General features: G+C 40.6%; 1 protein-coding gene across 3 annotated transcripts; it reads left to right on the forward strand.

The window, feature by feature from the left end:
• Positions 1–444: 444 nt before the first annotated feature.
• Positions 445–19139, forward strand: CCN6 (cellular communication network factor 6). Of its 3 annotated transcripts, XM_070496604.1 has the most exons (6): positions 538–805; positions 8925–9201; positions 12908–13150; positions 15514–15577; positions 16889–17082; positions 18156–19139. In XM_070496604.1, exons 1-5 carry the CDS (start codon positions 758–760, stop codon positions 16893–16895), a joined length of 639 nt encoding a protein of 212 aa, XP_070352705.1. In that variant the 5' UTR covers positions 538–757; the 3' UTR covers positions 16896–17082; positions 18156–19139. The 3 variants fall into 3 exon arrangements, with proteins under 3 accessions (XP_014721649.1, XP_070352705.1, XP_044613180.1); XM_014866163.3 differs by lacking the exon at positions 15514–15577 and having other exon boundaries at positions 445–805; XM_044757245.2 differs by lacking the exons at positions 16889–17082; positions 18156–19139 and having other exon boundaries at positions 625–805; positions 15514–15903.
• The last annotated feature ends 261 nt before the right edge of the window (positions 19140–19400 follow it).

The following is a 19400-nucleotide window of genomic DNA, read 5'->3' on the forward strand; positions in this document are numbered from 1 at the left end:
TTGCTTTATCTTAGCCCCAAAACATTGAGGTTAACTTTACTCTCCTCCGTCATGGGACTGAGGCCACAGAAACGGGCTTCTCTCAGGCCAGGAGTTGTAGGTGTCCCCCCGTGTGCCATCTACAGTGTTTCCAATCATAATCCACCTGGCGTGAGAAGTGTGCTGTGATGGCGGTCAGTGCAGGGCTCCGTACAGGGATGTCAGAGAGAGAATCAGAGGCTGGGGACCCAGGGAAGGCCTTTGGGAACCTGCTGTGATGTGAAGGGAGAGTTGGGAGACTAGGGCGCTGTGGGCAGAGACCAGGTCGGTCCTCCGTGCCCCAGGCCAGCGGGGAGCAAAGCAGCACAGAGAGGGGTGCAGGGCAAACCCAGAGGAGAGGTGAGGACGGCAGACGCAGCGAACTTCCCATTTTGCCCAAGGGTAGGCTCTGATCTTTCTCGGAACAGGTAGAAGAGTTACTCAAAGAAAAGTCGCCACTTGATCTGCCTTCTCAGCCCGGGAGGAAAGGGGAGCGCTCACACCCTCATGACGCACTCCGCGCCACCGCGAAGGTAAACAGGAGAGGAGTCGCAGGAAAGTAAACAGGGGATTCACAGATCCCTGAAAGCGAAAGCAGAGGCTGGGAGTGTGCGCCCCAGTGAAGGCGCGGGACGAGGAGGCGTGGGGGTTCTTCTGCCGAGGAGACAGAGGGCAGCTTTGTGCGAGGCCACCAGCGCGCCCGCCTCCCGTCCCCGGGGTGCGCACCGTCCTGGGGAACATGCCGGGGCTCCTCCTTCCCACGCTTCTCCTCGCTGCCCTGTCACAGGTAAGACCTCCCGCCTTACTCCTTCCCTTCAGGAGACTACAGCAGTTCTCGTTTCTTCAGGTCCAAAGTAAAAAAGGAAGAAGATGGGGCAAGAGGAGGGATAAATTCCTTGTGGAAATACAGGAGCCATTTTCCTCTGCAAATAAAGTTCTGTTTTAGTTTATTAGCTTCATGAAGGAAGTGGAAAACATTTCCCCTTTTCAGGTAATGGCACTTAATCCTATTTTCGATGTGTTTGAACAGCTCCCAAACTTTAATAATACGTATATTTTTTATTGGCGTATAACACACAGCGCGTATTTGGGGAGCCGCAGCTCTGCCTGGCCTGGCCCAGTGAATGGTGCCCCTTCATGTGGGCTCCAGGCTGGGGCTCAACTTTCCGGAGTCGGGTACAAAATGTGCAAAGAGCCACTGGAAAAAGTGATTTTGACAACTTTTTTCGGCTAAGCTTGTCCTTGTTTGAAAGGAGCACTTCGGGACAAACATTTATATTTTTGAAACAGTCTATGACTTTGTCTTTTCTCGACCCATGTGTTTCTCCCTTTTTATGAAAGGGAATCAGTCCATGGAAACTTTGAAATATTTCAAGCAACAGACCAAAGGGTTTAATTTAATATGATTAATTCATTACCTTGGTATTTTTTAATGAGAAGATTAAAACAGGGTGACTGACTTATGGATTTATTTACATGGGGAGGTTATTGCTTGCACAGAGAACAGAGCTTTTGAAACCTGATGATTGAGAAAACATGGACGTGTCTGTGAGTTAATAGTTGATTGGGGTGGTAAGTAGTAGATATATCTTAGAAAACGAAGGATTGAAAATTGTTACGTAGGAAGAGATTTAAAAGGATCGTAACAAGAACATCTGGGGTACACTTCATTGTTGATGTTATGAGGAGGGGTACACTTCCCCAGTAAACGTGAAGTGAGATGGGGCTGCCTATCTCCTATTCCACTGTTCCTGTGAAAAGGCTTGTCAGTGTATAATGACATTACAGGGGATTGAAAGCTACAACATATTCCTAAATGGCAAATATCCCAATGTAGAGAGATGTGTCCAAAATAAAAAACAAAAACAAACACAAAAAGGTGTTATGAATAGATCAACGAGAAAGTATTATTTTGCTTAACTGTGCTGTTATGAATTTTGAAAGGGTCTGATAATACCTAGCATTTATTGAACATGGGCTATAAGCCAAGCACTATGCTGGCACTTTAGTCATTATCTTTTTTTGGGGGGGGAGGTATGTGGGAGGGGAAGATTAGCCCTGAGCTAACATCTGCTGCCAATCCTCCTTTTTTTGCTCAGAAAGACTGGCCCTGAGCTAACATCCATGCTCATCTTCCTCTACTTTATATGTGGGACACCTGCCACAGCATGGCTTGACAAGTGGTGCCATGTCTGTGCCCGGGATCCGAACTGGCAAACCTCGGGCCACCAAAGTGGAGCATGTGAAGTTAACCGCTATGCCACTGGGCTGGCCCCTCTTTAGTCATTATCTTAATCCTCAAAATAACCTTGCAAGGTGGATATTATTAATCCCATTTTACAGAGGGGGACTGAGGCTCAAAGATGGAATAAATGATAGAAAGTTATCTAAGATCACAGAACTATACTAAAGCTCAGATCTGTTGTGACAACCCTCATTCTTTGTATTGCACCATTCTGATGAGTCTTTTGTTGTTTTCAGATTTTGCTTTTGAAACCAATCAAAATTATGTCTGAAGAAAAGGGAAAACAAAATAATTCTTTATATTTACCCATATATTTGCCATTTCCAGGACTCTTCATTTCTTCCTCTATTTCTGAATTACTATCCATTGTAATTTCCCTTCAAACTGAAGATCTTCCTTTAGTATTTCTTGTGAGGCAGGTCTGCTAGCAACAATTTCTCTCAGTTTTTGCTTATCTGGAAATGTCTTTTATTTCACCTTCATTTTTGAAAGATAGTTTCACTGGTGATAGAATTCTAGGTTGACAATTTTTTTTTTCTTTCAGCATTGTCTCTGGGCATCTTGTTCTTCTCTTCCTTCTCTTCCTCCTCCTCCTTTTTCCTTTATGTTTTTTTTTTAAAAAAAGTCAATTTTTTTCTAGCAGTTTTAGGTGCACGGCAAAACTGAGAGGAAGGTATAGAGATTTCCCATATATCCCCTGCCTCCATACATGTGTAGCCTCCCCCATTATCAACATCCTCCACCAGAATGGTACGTTTGTTACAATTGATGAACCTACATTGACACGTCATTGTCACCGAGAGTCCATAGTTTATGTTATGGTTCACTCTTGTTGTATATCCTATGGGTTTGGATAAATGTACTATGACATCTACCCACCATTTTAGTATCATACAGAGTGTTTTCACTGCCCTAAAAATTCTCTGTGCTCCACCTATTTACCTTTCCCCACAACCCCTGGCAACTACTGATCCCACAGTTTTGCCCTTTCCAGAATGTCGTATGATTGGAATCACACAGTATGTAGGCTTTTCAGATTGGCTTCTTTCACTTAGTAACACGCACATCTTTTAATGGCTTGATAGCTCATTTCTTTTTCGTGCTGAATGATATTTCATTCTCAGGATGTACCACAATTTGTTTATCCATTCTCTGACTAAAAAACATCTTTGTCTCCTTTTGGAGGGAAGTCAGATCTCATTGTTATTCTCCTGCATGTAATGCTTTCCTTTTCTCAGGCTGCTTTCAAGATTTTCTCTTTATCCTTGGTTTTCACTATTGAAAACCAAATTGGCCTCAGAGATGATATAGAGGTACTTCAAGACTGGAAAGATAAACAGGTGTCCCCAGGTGGGCAGTTTGGGGAGTGGGCATTTCATCAGAGGGAGCAATATGAGAAAAAACATTGAGGAGAAAATCGACATGGTGAGTCTAGAAAACTGCAAGGCATAGGAAGAGAGTGCATCGGGAGCTAAGGCTGGGGAGGTCGGCACGAACCGCTGCAGAGGGGGCTTTAGATAGCATGCTCAGAAGTTTGTACTTAGACTGGAGACAGTCGTGATGGGCTTTAAGGAGAGGAGTAATACAAGCAGATATGGATTTTTTTAAAGAGATCCCTCTAGCAGCAATCTGGTAGATTTGTTTAAGTCACTCTTGAGGGAAGAAGACCAGTTAGGAACTTATTGCAATGGTAACTAGTTAGCAGCAGTGAAAATGGGGAAGAGGGACAAATTCTACGGATATGATGACAATAAGCAGGATTAGTCACTGAACGGCGATGGGAGGTGAGGAAGAGGATGACCCAGATGATTCCTAGCTTCCTAACTGCAACTTTTGGAGAAGGTGTCTGGCGGGGGAAAGGATGACTGTTGCACATGAGTTCTTCCTGGAGGACATTCGAGTGGAGATGTCCAGTAGGCAGTCAGCTATATGGGTCTAGAGTTCAGTGGAGAAGTCCTGGCTGGAAATTCAGTTTCGAAGCTGCCTCCGGCAGAAATTGAAGGCAAGGGAGTGGATGAGATTGCCAAGAGACAGCGCACAGAGTGAGAAAAGCAATACGTTAAGGTCATGAAACACCACGAAGCCTTCCTCTAAGTCAAATTCGGGATAAAGGAGCCTGCAGAGGTATGTTGAGAGGTTGGGCTGGAACTGGGAGGGCCTGGTGTCGTGAAAGTCAAGGGAGTGGAGGGATTAAGAAAGAGTCACATGCCTTAGGGAGGTGGGACAAGGGGAGGAGCAAGAGACCCCATGAACATGAGCCCGGCTGAGAGGCCGCTGAACCTGGGAAGGACTCCCTGGTAACCTCGGCTGAACCTGTGCAAAATTAAGAAGTAAACAGTCACTATTTCTAGCCTCGCTATTTCTACTCCCTTCTTCACTTTTGTATTTCCTTTTCCCCTCCTTCTGCAGGAGCCCAGCACTGTATCCTCAGCGTTGATTCTCACATTGTATATTCAACTTGAATAGGAGCTGAAAGTCTTACTCCAGGGAACACATGTTTTAATAGTGATAAGAAAAAAGGCTCGGGGTTTAATGGTGGAATTTCAAACTGATACTTTTTTTTCTTTTTGAGGAAGATCAGCCCTGAGCTAACTGCTGCCAATCCTCCTCTTTTTGCTGAGGAAGACCGGCCCTGAGCTAACATCCGTGCCCATCTTCCTTTACTTTATATGTGGGACGCCTACCACAGCATGGCATGCCAAGCAGTGCCATGTCCGCACCTGGGATCTGAACCGGCAAACCCTGGGCCGCCGAAGCGGAACGTGTGCACTTAACTGCCGCACCACCGGGCTGGCTCTCAAACTGATACTTTTAAATGCAGAGTTTTTGAGTTGAAACGAGGTTTCGCTCTCTGGATCAGTCCAGCTGCCTTCAGTTCCATCAAATGAAAACAGAGAGTTAATTACGTAATTACTTGCCAGGCACCCGGCTGGGTACCAGTAGTGCACCAGCAAATGAACCACAAGCCCCTGAGGCTGGGTAGCCTTATGGCGAGTGGAGAAGACAGGCGCTTACACACATAATCTCAGCACAAAGACGTGTGAAAGGGAGGCAGGGGAGGTTATAGAAAGTTTTCTGGAAAAGGTGATACTTAAACAGAGCCCTGAAGGATAACTAGGTAAAGGGCTGGGGTCAGGTGGAGAATCTTACAGGCAGGAGGAGCAGCGTCAGATAGGCAGGGACTGCAGAAATTTTAACTTGCTAGAACCTAAGGAATGTAAAAAATGCAAGAGAAGAGGAGGGCCCTGAATGCTGTGCTTAGGAGCTTGGACTTTGCTGTGTCAGCGACTTTCAGGTGTGAGGGATGAAGGGGAGGGAGCAGGTGAGGTTGATTTCCAGCTTCCTGGCTTGGGGAACTCAGTGCATGGTGCCACCATTCACTGAAATGGGAACTACTAGCTGGGGAGCAGTTTGTCGGATGAGGGAGAAAATGAGGTGCTTGTGGGACATCAGAATGGATAGACCCTGTAGAAATTAATGAGTTGTAAGCTTATGGGGCGAGGTCTAGGCTGGTGAGGAGAAACAGATGCAGAGATTCAGCGATTTGTTCAATACCAAAGCTGGTTGTGGCAAGACCTGGACTAGGGAAGGAAAGAGGGTAAGGGTTGAGAGCTCTGACTCTGGACTCTGGTTTAAAACGCTTACTTGCTGTGTGACCTAGGACAAGTTAAATAATGTGAGCCTCAGCATCCTCATTAATAAAAAGGGGTGTATATGTTCCTATCGCTACTCTAACAAATTACCACAAACTTAGTGGCTTAAAGCAACACAAATTTATTATCTTACAGTTCTGGACATCTGTAGCCTGAAAATGGGTCTTACAGGGTTAAAATCAAGTGTGGACAGGGCTGTGTTCCTTCTGGAGGGTCCAGGGGAGAATCTCTTCTTTGCCTTTTCTAGCTTCTAAAGGCTGCTTGCATTCCTTGGCTTGTAACCCCCTTTCAGCAGTGGCATCTCTCCTACCTCTGTTTCCATCATCACATCTCTACGGTCCTGCCTCTCTCTTTCCTGTATAAGGATGCTTGTGATTACAGTGGACTCACCTGAATAATCCAGGATAATCTCATCTCAACATCTTTAATTACATCTGCAAAATCCCCTTTGCTATGTATGGTAACATGTTAGGTTGTGGGGATGAGGACATGGACGTCTTTGAGGGGGCCATTATTGTACCTATCACATGGGGATAACTACTACTCCATACTGTTCTTTTGAAGGCTAAATGGTATAATTGTGTAAGGTACTTGACACCTAGGAAGTACCATGTTCTTTCACTCAATAAATATTTACTATAGACAACAAGACAGACATTAGGCAAAGAGCTTGCTCTCAAGAAGCTCACATTCTTGATGTGTGACTGCAACAATAAACGAGTAAAATATATAGGTAATAAGGTAGGTGGAAAGAAGGTCTGTGGGGAAAGAGCTGGGGCAGGATGCTGTTTTATAAAGGGTGGTCAAGAAGGACCTCATCGATAAACTTGAGCACAGATCTAGAGAAAGTCAGGGTGAGCCACAAAGATACCCAGGGGAAGAGCATACCTGGAGTCTTCAAAGACCAAGGAGGCCAGTGTGGAGGCTGGGGTGAAGCAAGCCAGGGGGTGTGTGGGAGTGGGGACAGATGTTGCAGGGCCTTGGAGGGTAGTTTGGATGTTACGTTGAAATGGGAGGCTAGGAGGAAGCCACCCCTTATGAGCAAGGAGTGACATGGACTGAGGTATGATTGACATACAAAAAGATGTACATATTTGATGTATACAGTTCGATGAGTTCGGGATTAAGTATATACCCGTGAAACCATCACCACCATCAAGGCCATAAACATATCCATCACCTCCCAAAGTTTCCTCCTGCCCCTTTTTTATTATTATTTATTTATGTATTTTTTGGTGTGGTAGGAACATTTAACATAAGATCTATTCTCTTAGCAAATTTTAAGTACACAATACAGGATTGTTAGCTATAGGTACTAGGCTGTGTGTGTCTCCAGAACTTACTTATCTTGAAGAACCCAAACTTCATACTTTTTCACTATCACCTCCCCATTTTCCCCACCCCTCAGTCCCTGGCAACCACCATTCAGCTCTCTGCTTCTATGAGTTTGACTATTTTAGATTCCACATATAAGTGAGATCATATACTATCTGTCTTTGGGTGTGGGGCTTATTTCACGTAGCATGATGTCCTCGAGGTCCATCCATGTTGTTGCGAATGGCAGAATTTCTTTCTTTTTATCGCTGAATAATGTTGCATTGTCTGTCTACCACAGTTTCTTTCTCCATCGACGGCGATTTAGGTTGTCTCCATATTTTGGCTACTGTGAATAATGCTGCATGGACATGAGAGTGCAGGGATCTCTTCCGGATCCTGATTTCAATTCCTTTGGATAAATACCCAGAAGTGGGATTACTGGATCATGTGGTAGTTCTATTTTTAGTTTTTTGAGGATCTTCCGTACTGTTTTCCATAGTCGCTGTACCAATTTACATTCCCACCAACAGTGCACCGGGGTTCTCTTTTCTTCACATCCTGGCAAACACTTGTTATCTTTTGTTTTTTTTTTTAAATAAACAGGTGTGAGGTGCCATCCATTGTGGTTTTGATTTGCATTCCCCTGATGATTAGCGATGCTGAGCATCTTTTCATGTTCCTGTTGGCCATTTGTATGTTTTCTTTGGAGGAATGTATATCCAAGTCCTTTGCCCCTCTTTTAATGGTTTTCTTGTGTGTGTATGTGCCATTGAGTTGTATGAGTTCCTGATAAATTTTAGATATTAACCCCTTATCAGACATATAGTTTGCAAATATTTTCTCCCATTACATAGGTTGCCTTTTCATTTTGTTGATTATTTCCTTTGCTGTGTAGAAGCTTTTCAGTTTGATGTAGTTTCACTTATTTTTGCCTTTTCTTTTAAAAGAACCCTCCTGGATACCAAGTGAAGAATATAGAGGACAAAGGGGGAAGCAAGGAGAACCTTTAGAAGACAATTATAATCATCTAAGTGAAAAATAATGGTGGCTTGAATCACTGTGGTAGCAGTGGGGGTATTAAGAAATGATCAGAATGGGTATAATTTAAAGATATAACCATTAGGATTTACTGACAGGATTGGATACAAAATGTGAGAGGAGTCAAGAATGACCTCACCCCAAGATATTCTGGAAAAATGGAATTGGCATTTGCTCAAATAGGGATGTCTATGGAAGAGTAGATTGGAAGGGGAAATTGGGAGTTTATTGTTGGTCATGTGAAATTAGCTATGCCTATCGAATCTCTACGGGGAGATCCGTTAAGTAGGCAGTTTGAGTCTGAGCTCAGAAGAGAGGTCTGGGTGGGAGATAAGAAATATAGTGAGAGAAGATACTTTAGAGGTTTTAACCCCAGGGGGTGCCAATGTTTAGCGATGAGGAGGATGAGATGCAACCAGCAAAGGAGACTGAGAAGGAGTAATCCATGAGAAAGGAGGAGTAAGAGAGTGATGTCTTGGCTACCGAGTGAAGAAAAGTTGAAGGAGAGAGTGATTATGTCAAATGCTGATAGATATATTATTACAATTTACCACACCATATTCTGCCAATTTGGGGGAATCTTCTATTTCCATAAAGTTTCTGAAATTAGTTTGAGGAATCATTTCTAACATCACCTTTATTATCAAATGAAGTTCTGCAGGGCACAGGGCACGCCTGAAGGAAGGCCTGGAGAAGTCTCAGAAGTGCATCAGCGGAAACAGTTTTGTCATTGGCCCTGTAAATGCCCTCATCAGGAGCCCAGGTGCCCTCCTGGAGTGAGCTTCGTGAGGGATGGCTGTGGATGCTGTAAAATCTGTGCCAAGCAACCAGGGGACATCTGCAATGAAGCTGACCTCTGCGACCCTCACAAAGGGCTGTACTGTGACTACTCAGCAGACAGGCCTAGGTACGAGACTGGAGTGTGTGCATGTAAGTGTCTTCTTCTGAACCTGCTGGAAAAGGTGGAATCTAGATAGGATTTTTTTCTGCAACTGTTAATTTGGAATTACCAGCTTAGTTTGGCTACATATAAGATGGGTTTAGTTTTCACACACCCGTGGGACTGGCTCCATCATGTTGGACCCTGTGTGAAATTAGCAGATGTTTACACACATTCAGAAACCTCTATTTTTACTGCGTTGAAGCAACCTTGCAGTTCTTCTCAGTTAATTGTTAATGATAGGACAAATTATGTAGACAGTCTAACTTCTTAAAGTGCCACAAAATGACAGTTTTTGTTAATACTGTCAAAAGCAATCTGAATTCAGCCTTTTCTGTAATGAAAAAATAATCTTGCTTAAAAGGTGACGATGTATATCTCGTATTCAGACAGATGCCTTTCATCTCAGCCTTCCCAACTAGCCGTCAAGTTACTGTACTTTTTGCTGAAGCAGGTTAGTAAAAAAGATGGCGGGGGCACCCCAAATCACAGCCTGACCCCTAGCTCTATGGGTCTAAGCTCTGGAGGCTGATTGAGACCATCTAAATCTACAACACCTTGACAGTAATTCAGGATGTCAATTTATTTAGGATAAAAAATAAAGCCTCCTGGCTGGCCTGGTGGTGTAGCGGTTAAGTTCGTGCACTCCGCTTCGGAGGCCTGGGGTTCACTAGTTTGGATGCTGGGTGTGGACCTATACACTACTTGTCAAGCCAGGCTGTGGTAGGCATCCCACATATGAAGTAGAGGAAGATGGGCATGGATGTTAGCTCAGGGCCAGTCTTCCTCAGCAGAAAAAGAGGATTGGTGGCAGATGTTAGGTCAGGGGTAATGTTCCTCAAAAAAAAAAACAAAGATAGTCTCTAACAGAAGAGAAATACTCTTGTCAGCTGAGCAGTTTAGTTACTCTGTGGAAGAGCCTTCAAATGGGAAGGCAAATGACCAGAAGTTTGTGAACACGGAATGAGAGCACATCTTTAGAGTCAGACTGAATGTGTCAAGCCATTCAAGTCTGATAGCCTGATGCCCCTGTCAGCACAATATTATACTGGTTAAGAATGTAGGCTCTGGGTTCAAATCCTTGGCTCCATCTGCTGAGTGACCTTGATCAAGTTGTTTAATCTCTCTGTGCCTCAATTATGTCCTACGTACTTCCATTCTTACAGTTGTTAGGAAGATAAAATGAAATAATGAGATAAAACCCAACACACCCAGCACAGCATCTGGTATGAGTAGACCCTCAAAAGTGTTAGCTGTTTTTTTATGAAAATTCTATAGGGAAAACATGGCCTTTTCAGACTCTCGCATTCAGGACACTCCTTTCTCCCAAACAATGCTGGGTCAGTTAGTCCGTTAACCTAACAAACATTTAGTGAACATCATTTACTGAGCCAGGCACTCGGACTGAGGACACAACAGGGGAAGAAAAGACACAGACCCTCCTTTCACAGAGTCAGTTTATTGTGTCACACAGATCTTTCCACAAGTAATTTCACATACAATGTGATGAATATTTTAACAGAGCATAGCCATGAGGATGGGGGTGGGGATAATCTATAACTGGGGTCACAAACTATGGCCCAGGGACCAAATCTGGCCCACAGCCTGTTTCTGTAAATAGTGTTTTGTTGGCACACCAGCATGCCCATTCAGTTACGTACAGTCTCTGGCTGCTCTGCAGTGGCAGAGTCTAGTAGTTTCCACAGAGACCATCCTATGTACTATGGCCTGTAAAGGCTAAGATATTTACTGTTTGGCTCTTTGTGAAAATTTGTTGATTCCTGATCTAGAACAACAGTTTTTTAAACTTTTTGGCCCAATGTTCCCTTTAGTCTTAGAAATCAGTGAGGACACTAAAGACCTTTTGTTTATGTGGGTTATCTCTATGGTATTTAGTGGATTGGAAAATTTAAAATATTTGCTAATTCATTTGAAAATAACAGCAAACCCATTGCAAATTAATAGGAATAATGTATTTTATGAAAAAGTCTCATTTTCTAAAACAAAGGAAAGTTTAGTGAGAAGAGTGGAAATGTTTTACATTCCTGCAGATCTCTCTGCTGTCTGGCTTAACAGAGATGCAAGATTCTCACATCTGCTTCTGTTTCAATCGACGCGACATGTTGTTCTGGTTGACATATATGAAGGAAATCCAACCTCACACAGATACATAGTTGGAAGAGGACGAAATATTTTTAGAGGCTTTTCAGATAATTGTGAATATTCTTTTTTGATATTATATTCAAACTTGAGAAGTGATAGTTTCCTAAAAATGGCTGCATCATGGAATCTGAAACCACATCAATGAACTTGTCCAACTCTGTGACATCAAAATACATTAGTCTATCCAAGACCCATCTGGAATGTGTCTTTTACTCACGCGTGATTTTGTAATACCATGCATTAGTTATTTGGAAAACATCAGTTTGGAAAAACGGGTTATACAGATGTTTCAAATGTTGATACACTGAATTATACAATATTTAAAAAAATCACATTAATTAATACCAATCTCATCACAAAAGTCTACATATTGGGTAGCTATAAAGACCTCAGTGGTAGACACAGTTTTCTAAAATTCTAATTTTTGCTTGAAAGCTGGAATTCTCTCATTGGCAACAAATACTGTCAGTTGTTTTCCTTAAAGTGACAGGCTCACTTTGTTCATTTTTGAGAAAATGTCTGCCTAAAACTCGAGTCTGCATAACCATGGTTTACCAGTCATTTCTTCATGTGAAATTCCCACTAAAAAATTGGCCAGTTTGGCCCAAAACTCAAACAATAGCATAGGTGCTTTTCCTCAAGATAACTATTATGCTTTGGTACACAGAAATGTTCAATGTATACTTCCTATTTTGTCACATAGAATATTAAAAAGACATGTATTTGATGATTAAGATTTAATAAAATTAATAATTTTTACTGTGTTATCAAGGACGTTCTTAAGTAAAACTAGCTTTTTTTTTTTTTAAGTACAAGTGCATGGCAAGGAATAACACAATGACTAACCTGTACAGTTTGATCCATGCTAAGGTGCCAGCAGCAGTTTTAGCCACCATTGCTTTTGCACCATCAGTGCAAATATCAACACAGTGAAAAAGCCAGTTATATCTTAGTAGTCCGAAAGAGTTTTGACTTTACAGATTCCATGAAAGGGCCTCAGGCACTGCCAAGGGGTCCATGGGCCACACTTCCAGAGCTGCTGAGCCAGGTCAATAATGCCCCTCAGAGGAAGTGAAAGTTTCCTCCAATTCTCTTAACAGTTACTATGCAGTACTGTAGTTAAACAAATTATGATTACTTCAGTCATTCACATATCCTGACTTCCTGACCATACATCCTAGCCTGTTGTTGGGCATCTGAGGAAACCTCAGTCTCACCAGCCATCAACCCATCTTTCAGATTTACAATCATTATCTCGTTGCTATACTCATATTGGAATTTTGCTCCAGAACCTAACCTTTGCTTGGTCTTAATTCCAGAAGTGACCATTTGGGACTGATAGCCTACAACATAATGAAAATGTCTCATTTTCACCCTTCTACAGATGTTCTGTGAAGGAGGTTCCAGATGGGCCCTAAGAAGATGAGAACTTGACTTCATAAAGGAGATAGTTATTTCCTCTATGGTTTATAACTGGAGGTCTAGTCTATCAGTTAGGGCTTCTTTGGTGATTTTGCTCTTTTCTATCTTCAGACCTCGTAGCAGTGGGATGCGAGTTCAACAGTGTTCATTACCATAATGGCCAGGTGTTTCAGCCCAATCCCCTGTTCAGCTGCCTCTGTGTGAGTGGGGCCATCGGATGCACTCCTCTGTTCATACCAAGGCTGGCTGACAGTCGCTGCTCTGGGGCTAAAGGTGGAAAGAAGTCTGATCAATCAAAGTGTGGCCTGGGACCATTACAACAGCAGCCCTCAACAAGCTACAAAGCAATGCCAGGTGCTCCTAAATAGAACTGTTTTTCATGAGTGACTTTTTGTGGTTTTCTCTCATATTCCTTTTCTGTACCACAGGTACTCAGTCAGTACTTATTGATTGGTGGCCCCTGTGAGATTCAGTTTGGCTGTGCCATCTCAGTCTGCCTCAGGCAGGGACATTCTGAGTACCTGAAAGGACACTTTATAATGTTATAGATTTTTCAGTAAAATATTGCAGTTTTTAAAAACTCTACTAGGTCAGGAAAACTCTTCTAAAATCTTACTACCTTTGCTTATTACCACTCAACCTCTTCTCAGGAAATTTGACCCAATATTGTTCACGTGTTCCCTGGAAAAGCTTTTATTTGTATTGTTCTATTATGAGTAAGAAGTATGAACCCATCCAGTTTCAAAAATTTTCAAACACAACTTTTCTATATGATACAACCGGAAATAGAAGCCTATTAATTAAAACTATTTGAGGACGTGTTTTGAATTTGTAAAGATTATTTCTAAAAATAGAAAACTGCTGATGTAAAATTATCCTTTCATTTACTCTGAAAATGAAGCTCAACAACGACCAATCTCTCTCTCTCCCTAAATAAACGCACACACGCATTTTTAATTAGGTTACCCAGGTGTGTATTTAAGTCAGAAACATGAAATGAGATTATTTATTACTCATCTTGAACACATGGCCATTTACTGTTAGAATCAATACATTCATGAGCCTCATATTCTGGTCAGCTCTAAGTTAGCGTCTTATTTAAGTGCAAAAATGCCAGCATATGAAGCACAGATGAGCCAGGACTCAAAAGGGGCAATGTTGATGCCTGGTTCTTATTCATATCTCTGTTTTCATCCAGAAATCAAGAAGGCCTTTTACATGAAATTTAGAGCTTAGGGGGCCGGCTCCATGGCCGAGTGGTTAAGTTTGCGTGCTCCGCTGCTGCGGCCCATGCTTCGGATCCTGGGCGCGGACATGGCACTGCTCGTCAGGCCACGTTGAGGTGGTGTCCCACATCCCACAACTAGAAGGATCTGCAACTAAGATATACAACTATGTACCGGGGGGGTTTAGGAAATAAAGCAGGAAAAAAACAAAAAGGGAAGATTGGCAACAGTTGTTAGCCTAGGTGCCAATCTTAAAAAAAAAAAAAGAAATTTAGAGCTTAGTGAATGAAAGGTGCCATGGAAACACAGAATATTTGTATATGCTAAAAACTCCTAAGTTCACTTATATTATCTGGCTGTCTAATGAAAGCAACTATAGTCAGAGAAATGAGTTTTAGATATGTAAAAACTAACTCTATGAAAGGAACATGCTTAGGGACCCCAATTATGTCAGTTAATTTGAAAAAAATCTAACAGGTTGGGGTAAATTTGCATTTACCATACATAGTTATTCAACTAACAGCACAATGACACTACAGTCATGCGCCGCATAACGATGTTTTGGTCGACGACAGACTGCGTATACAACAGTGGGCCCATATGATTAGTACCACATAGCCTAGGTGTGCAGTAGGCTCTACCATCTAGGTTTGTGTAAATACATGCTATGGTGTTTGCACAATAATGATATCTCCTAAGGATGCATGTCTCAGAATGTATCCCCATCATTAAGCGACGCATGACTGTAATGCTCTAAGATGTATAAAATTATAAGCCAAATTGTTCTTTTATCAAACTGTACAGCAACAGCTGATTTTCTGCTTTAGGCCCAAGTGACTCAATATACAGCTCTTCTTAGAACACATACTTGAAACTCCCTGGTGGGAGAGACTCCCTTAGAGCAGCAGTTTTCCACAAGTAGGGCCCTCTGGATCAAGTTCAAGTTGGTCTAACTTGTGAAGTTAGAGCAGTTTCAGAGGGTTCACTTGGAACCTGGTTGGAGAGGGTGTCAGATGGTCATTGTTAGTGATTTGTGCTTTGCTGAAAAAATGAGAAAAATCTCCCAAATTGCTCTCTGGCATTTGAGATATCGGCCCAGATATGTTTCAAAGTATATGTTCAGTCTAACGTCTCTCCTTTGCTTAACTCTGAAACTGTATTTAAGGGCCCAAACAGGAGATTGGCTTTTAAAGACAACCACAATGACAAACACACACTTTAAGATATATTTGTGACAGTAACTTATATACTTAGTTAATTCTGGGTGGTCTATAGTTGGAACTAGGTTTGCTTGGTCAGTATGAAGTATGCCATGACAGAATGCCCCCATGCTTTTCTCACTGCTCACCAAGTACTAAACTTTTAAAAACCTCTTCTGGTTTTCTCGCTTTGTAATGAACGTTAAACAAATTCCTGAACTGCAGCTCTTGGCTTAACTTTAAGTGAGATTATTGGTAATGCAATAATCTAACCTACCTTTATTTATTGCAGATGCGTGCCAGGCTTTTAATCTGCTTCCTGCCTTGAGGTCTTATAACTGCTGTCTACCTTCCAGGTATCTTCATGTTTCTGCTTCCTCTTCCTCAGTTCTGTATGCAATTGCAAGATCCTACTGTAATAACACTGAAAACAGTTTCAAAGTCATTTTATTCAAAGATTGCACATACTTCAAAGTGACTGATATTTCCTATCAAGAAGACATTTTTTTTTGTAGGGATCTTTTTGAGTTTTAAATTGACATTTTGAAGGAATGTAGCCACAATTTTGCTATGTTCAACTGCAGACTCAAATCACCTTATTCCTGAAGCATCCATTTTAGGATGTACTTAACCTTAAAGAAATGCCTTGAGACAATAAACCAATATGGAGTTTTCTTAAAATGAACCAAGGACCTGATTCATTCACGAACAGAACAGGAAGCTCCCAATGGATTTACAAAGAGATGGAAGAATTATTATGGCTTCTTTATTTTTTTCAATTACTTTATTGGGATCATAATGTTTTATAATTATTATGCCCTTTTTATATTCTCATTATTCACCCTCTTCCCCTCCCATTTCTCCTAAGCAGCAGGCAGTGGAGGGGTTCCATGGATCCACTCATTCACACACCCCTTCATAGATCCATCCATCCATTCATCCTCCATCTTTTCATAGGTGATTTGAAATGGCTAGTCAATGGAGGGAATACCAGGGGCCTGATAACATAGAGAATGTAACAGTTTAGCTGAATGCATAAAATGGGTTACACATTCGCCATGACTTAGTATATAATAATTATTTAGGTGAGTGTAACGTAGAGAATTTTCTAAAAGACTAGATTAAAACAAGTGGAGGAAAAATAACTGGTCTCATTGATAGTTTAATTCTCAAATATAACTTTCATATTTTATAGTTTAACATATTATACAATTTAACATTAAGACCACATTGTTCTGATTACTATCTCAAATCCCCTAATCCTACTAATGCCTATTTCAACGTCCTGGAAATATTGTCAAGCATGAGGCAAGAACCAGAGAAAAGGCAGATATCCATCAGGATATAAGCTTCAGCTTAATACTCAGAGGATGGGCTAAGCAGAAAAAGAAGCAAATAGGTTAATCTACTCAGTTTTTCAGAGATAGTATTTTTATTCCTCCTAAGAAACTGGACTGTAGCACTTGATTGAAAGGTAATTTGGGGAATGGGAAAAAGAGCGAATGATGGATTAGACCATAAGCTTATTTTATAGGGACTTGCATTATATAAAAACAAAGGTTCATATCTTTTAACTATTAGCTTAAAAATAATTAAAAATTCTCTCTCTACATGAATGTGTGCGTATATTCATATCACACATACATACTTCTCCCTCTTTATTTTAGCTTATAGGAATCTCCCACTTATTTGGAAAAGAAAATGTCTTGTGCAAGCAACGAAGTGGACCCCTTGCTCCAGAACATGTGGGATGGGAATATCTAATAGGGTAACGAATGAAAATGCCAACTGTGAAATGAGAAAAGAGAAAAGACTGTGTTATATTCAGCCTTGTGACACTAATATATCAAAGACAGTAAAGGTAAAGTTTAATCAGATTTAACTTCATCATGATTCAATAGTAAGAGACTCCTGAAAAGTGTGTGTGTTTTAGAGGGAAGGATGGTGCTTGGTTCTTATAAAAATAAAATCACCTCATTATAACTCTTAAAGTCAGACTATCTCAGAGGAAAGCAGATAGTAATCTAACTGCACTTCGTGGGAAAACTCTCACCAAGCAGAAGGTAACATTAAGCTGTAGATTCTAGATACTCTGATAGCTTAACAGTGTGGGTCTTGGTCAGCCTGATTTGTTGTGGTCCCCCACCATGTATGTTTTTTAAGAGTAGGTCCTTTTCAGACTCTAACTTCTTTTTCTATATTATGTAGGGGAAACAAAGCAATGGATAAAAGATTTTGGTTGCTATATCATAATTACAGAAACAGACATTATGAACATCAGAGAAGTTCTAATCTTGTTACATATCACCTACTCGGAGAGAGAACCACACCATTTCCAAAATTCTCTGTGCTTAGATAGTAAACTTGCCAGACGACTATGATAAAATACTTATTCTAAGATTGCTTGGTATAACTAGAGCTAGTCCTACTCCTAGAACTAAGCAAGATGACAGTCTCATGAGCAACTTTTAGAAATGCTACAAAACCCTTCTCATCATCCCCAAGTTATTCCCTATCATATTAGGAAGCTGACAACTCAGTTTTAAAGGGATTAAGGTATTTATTTAATCTATCCTTCTACTCAAAACTGTCTGAGCTATGTTAGGGAATTTGCTGTCTTAAGTAAATAAACATTTAATAAGACATAGCCCTTGATATTAAACAAAACAGAAATTTTCATTTATTGTAGAACTAAGTGAAGGGTAGACAGCAAAGAACATTTGGGAGTGGGTCCTATAACACGAGGGAGCAAGAACAGGCAGGACAGAGGGGATTTTAAAGGTAGAAAGGGGAGTGCTGGAAGTCACTAAAGAGCAACTATTAAGGCCCTAGAAATAATTGTGTGTGTTATAAAATGACGTATATAGTATCACTTTTTTTAACTACTGTAATCAAATTTAAACAGTGACTTCTTAATGTTATGTGTCTTTTCAGATCCCCAAAGGAAAAACGTGCCAACCTACCTTCCAGCTCTCCAAAGCTGAAAAATTCATCTTTTCTGGATGCTCAAGCACTCGGAGTTATAAACCCACTTTCTGTGGAATTTGCTTGGATAAGAGATGTTGTGTCCCTAATAAGTCTAAAATGATTACCGTTCAATTTGATTGCCCAAATGAAGGGTCATTTAAATGGAAGATGCTGTGGATTACATCTTGTGTATGTCAGAGAAGCTGCAGAGATCCAGGAGATATATTTTCTGAGCTTAAGATCCTATAAAACCAAGTGCTTAAGGGAAAAGTTAAGTTAGTCAATCATGTCGTTACATCAAAAAATTAAAATGGTTTTAAAAGGGTGGCAAATCTGCCTTATTGATTTAAAACAGTAAGAATGCCTAGCTATTCTCAGATGATTGTATTTCAGGCATTAGAAGCTTTTAAAAGGTTCTCCTAAAAATAGTGTAAAACTTGAAAACCTTAAAATTGAACTCTTACTTTAAAATTATCTTATAATTTATGTGATACACAGATATTTGGTTCCATCTACGTTTTCCATATATAATGGAAAATTATACAATTTATAAGAAAACATTTTATTGTAAAATAATTTGGAATACTTTGTTGAAGATGTGTAAAAAGCATATTAAAATTTTACAACTTTATCTATAATTTGACAGTCTAGCCTAGGTTCCCATCAGAAGATAATCATTATAGGGTGAGAAGATTCTAGATTAAGTCTTAAAAATAGGACTAAGATTAAACCATAAATATATTTATAATTTCCCTTCCCCTTTCCTCAATATGAGTTTATTAAGATTTCTTTTAGAAGGAGAAAACAGAACTTCTTTGGCCACTGTTGAAACTGTAATCTAAAAGTTTTTATACCAAATATTGTAAAAAATTAAATTTCTAAGATAAAGACCAAGAACAGTATCCTTACTTTGAAAAGGAAAGAAACTTAAAAAACATAGTATTAGAGAAAGCACACAGCAGATTATTTTGGCTTGAAAATAAACTCTTCCTAAAAATTACTCCCTTAAGTGATCAATCCACACATGGATTTGAAATATAAATTATGACTAAAGATAAATTAATGTTAAAGACAAACTGGAGATCATTGTAACTGTAACACTTTCACTAGACTGTTATAGCCATTGACTCAAAGCTTGGAAGGAGATATCAACCTCAGTAACGATCTGTTGGCTTGTATAAATGGGGATCAGCACAACAATGACAAAGAGCA

This window comes from Equus asinus, chromosome 24 (assembly GCF_041296235.1).
Source record: "Equus asinus isolate D_3611 breed Donkey chromosome 24, EquAss-T2T_v2, whole genome shotgun sequence".
NCBI classification, from domain to species: domain Eukaryota; kingdom Metazoa; phylum Chordata; class Mammalia; order Perissodactyla; family Equidae; genus Equus; species Equus asinus.

Excerpts from the sequence above, each read along its gene's own strand:
- CCN6 (XM_014866163.3), top strand. The coding sequence starts at position 758 with ATGCCGGGGCTCCTCCTTCCCACGCTTCTCCTCGCTGCCCTGTCACAG. Across the intron at positions 13,151-16,888 it reads AAGCTACAAAGCAATGCCAG|CTTATAGGAATCTCCCACTT; the intron begins GTGCTCCTAAAT and ends TCTTTATTTTAG. Across the intron at positions 17,083-18,155 it reads ATATATCAAAGACAGTAAAG|ATCCCCAAAGGAAAAACGTG; the intron begins GTAAAGTTTAAT and ends GTGTCTTTTCAG.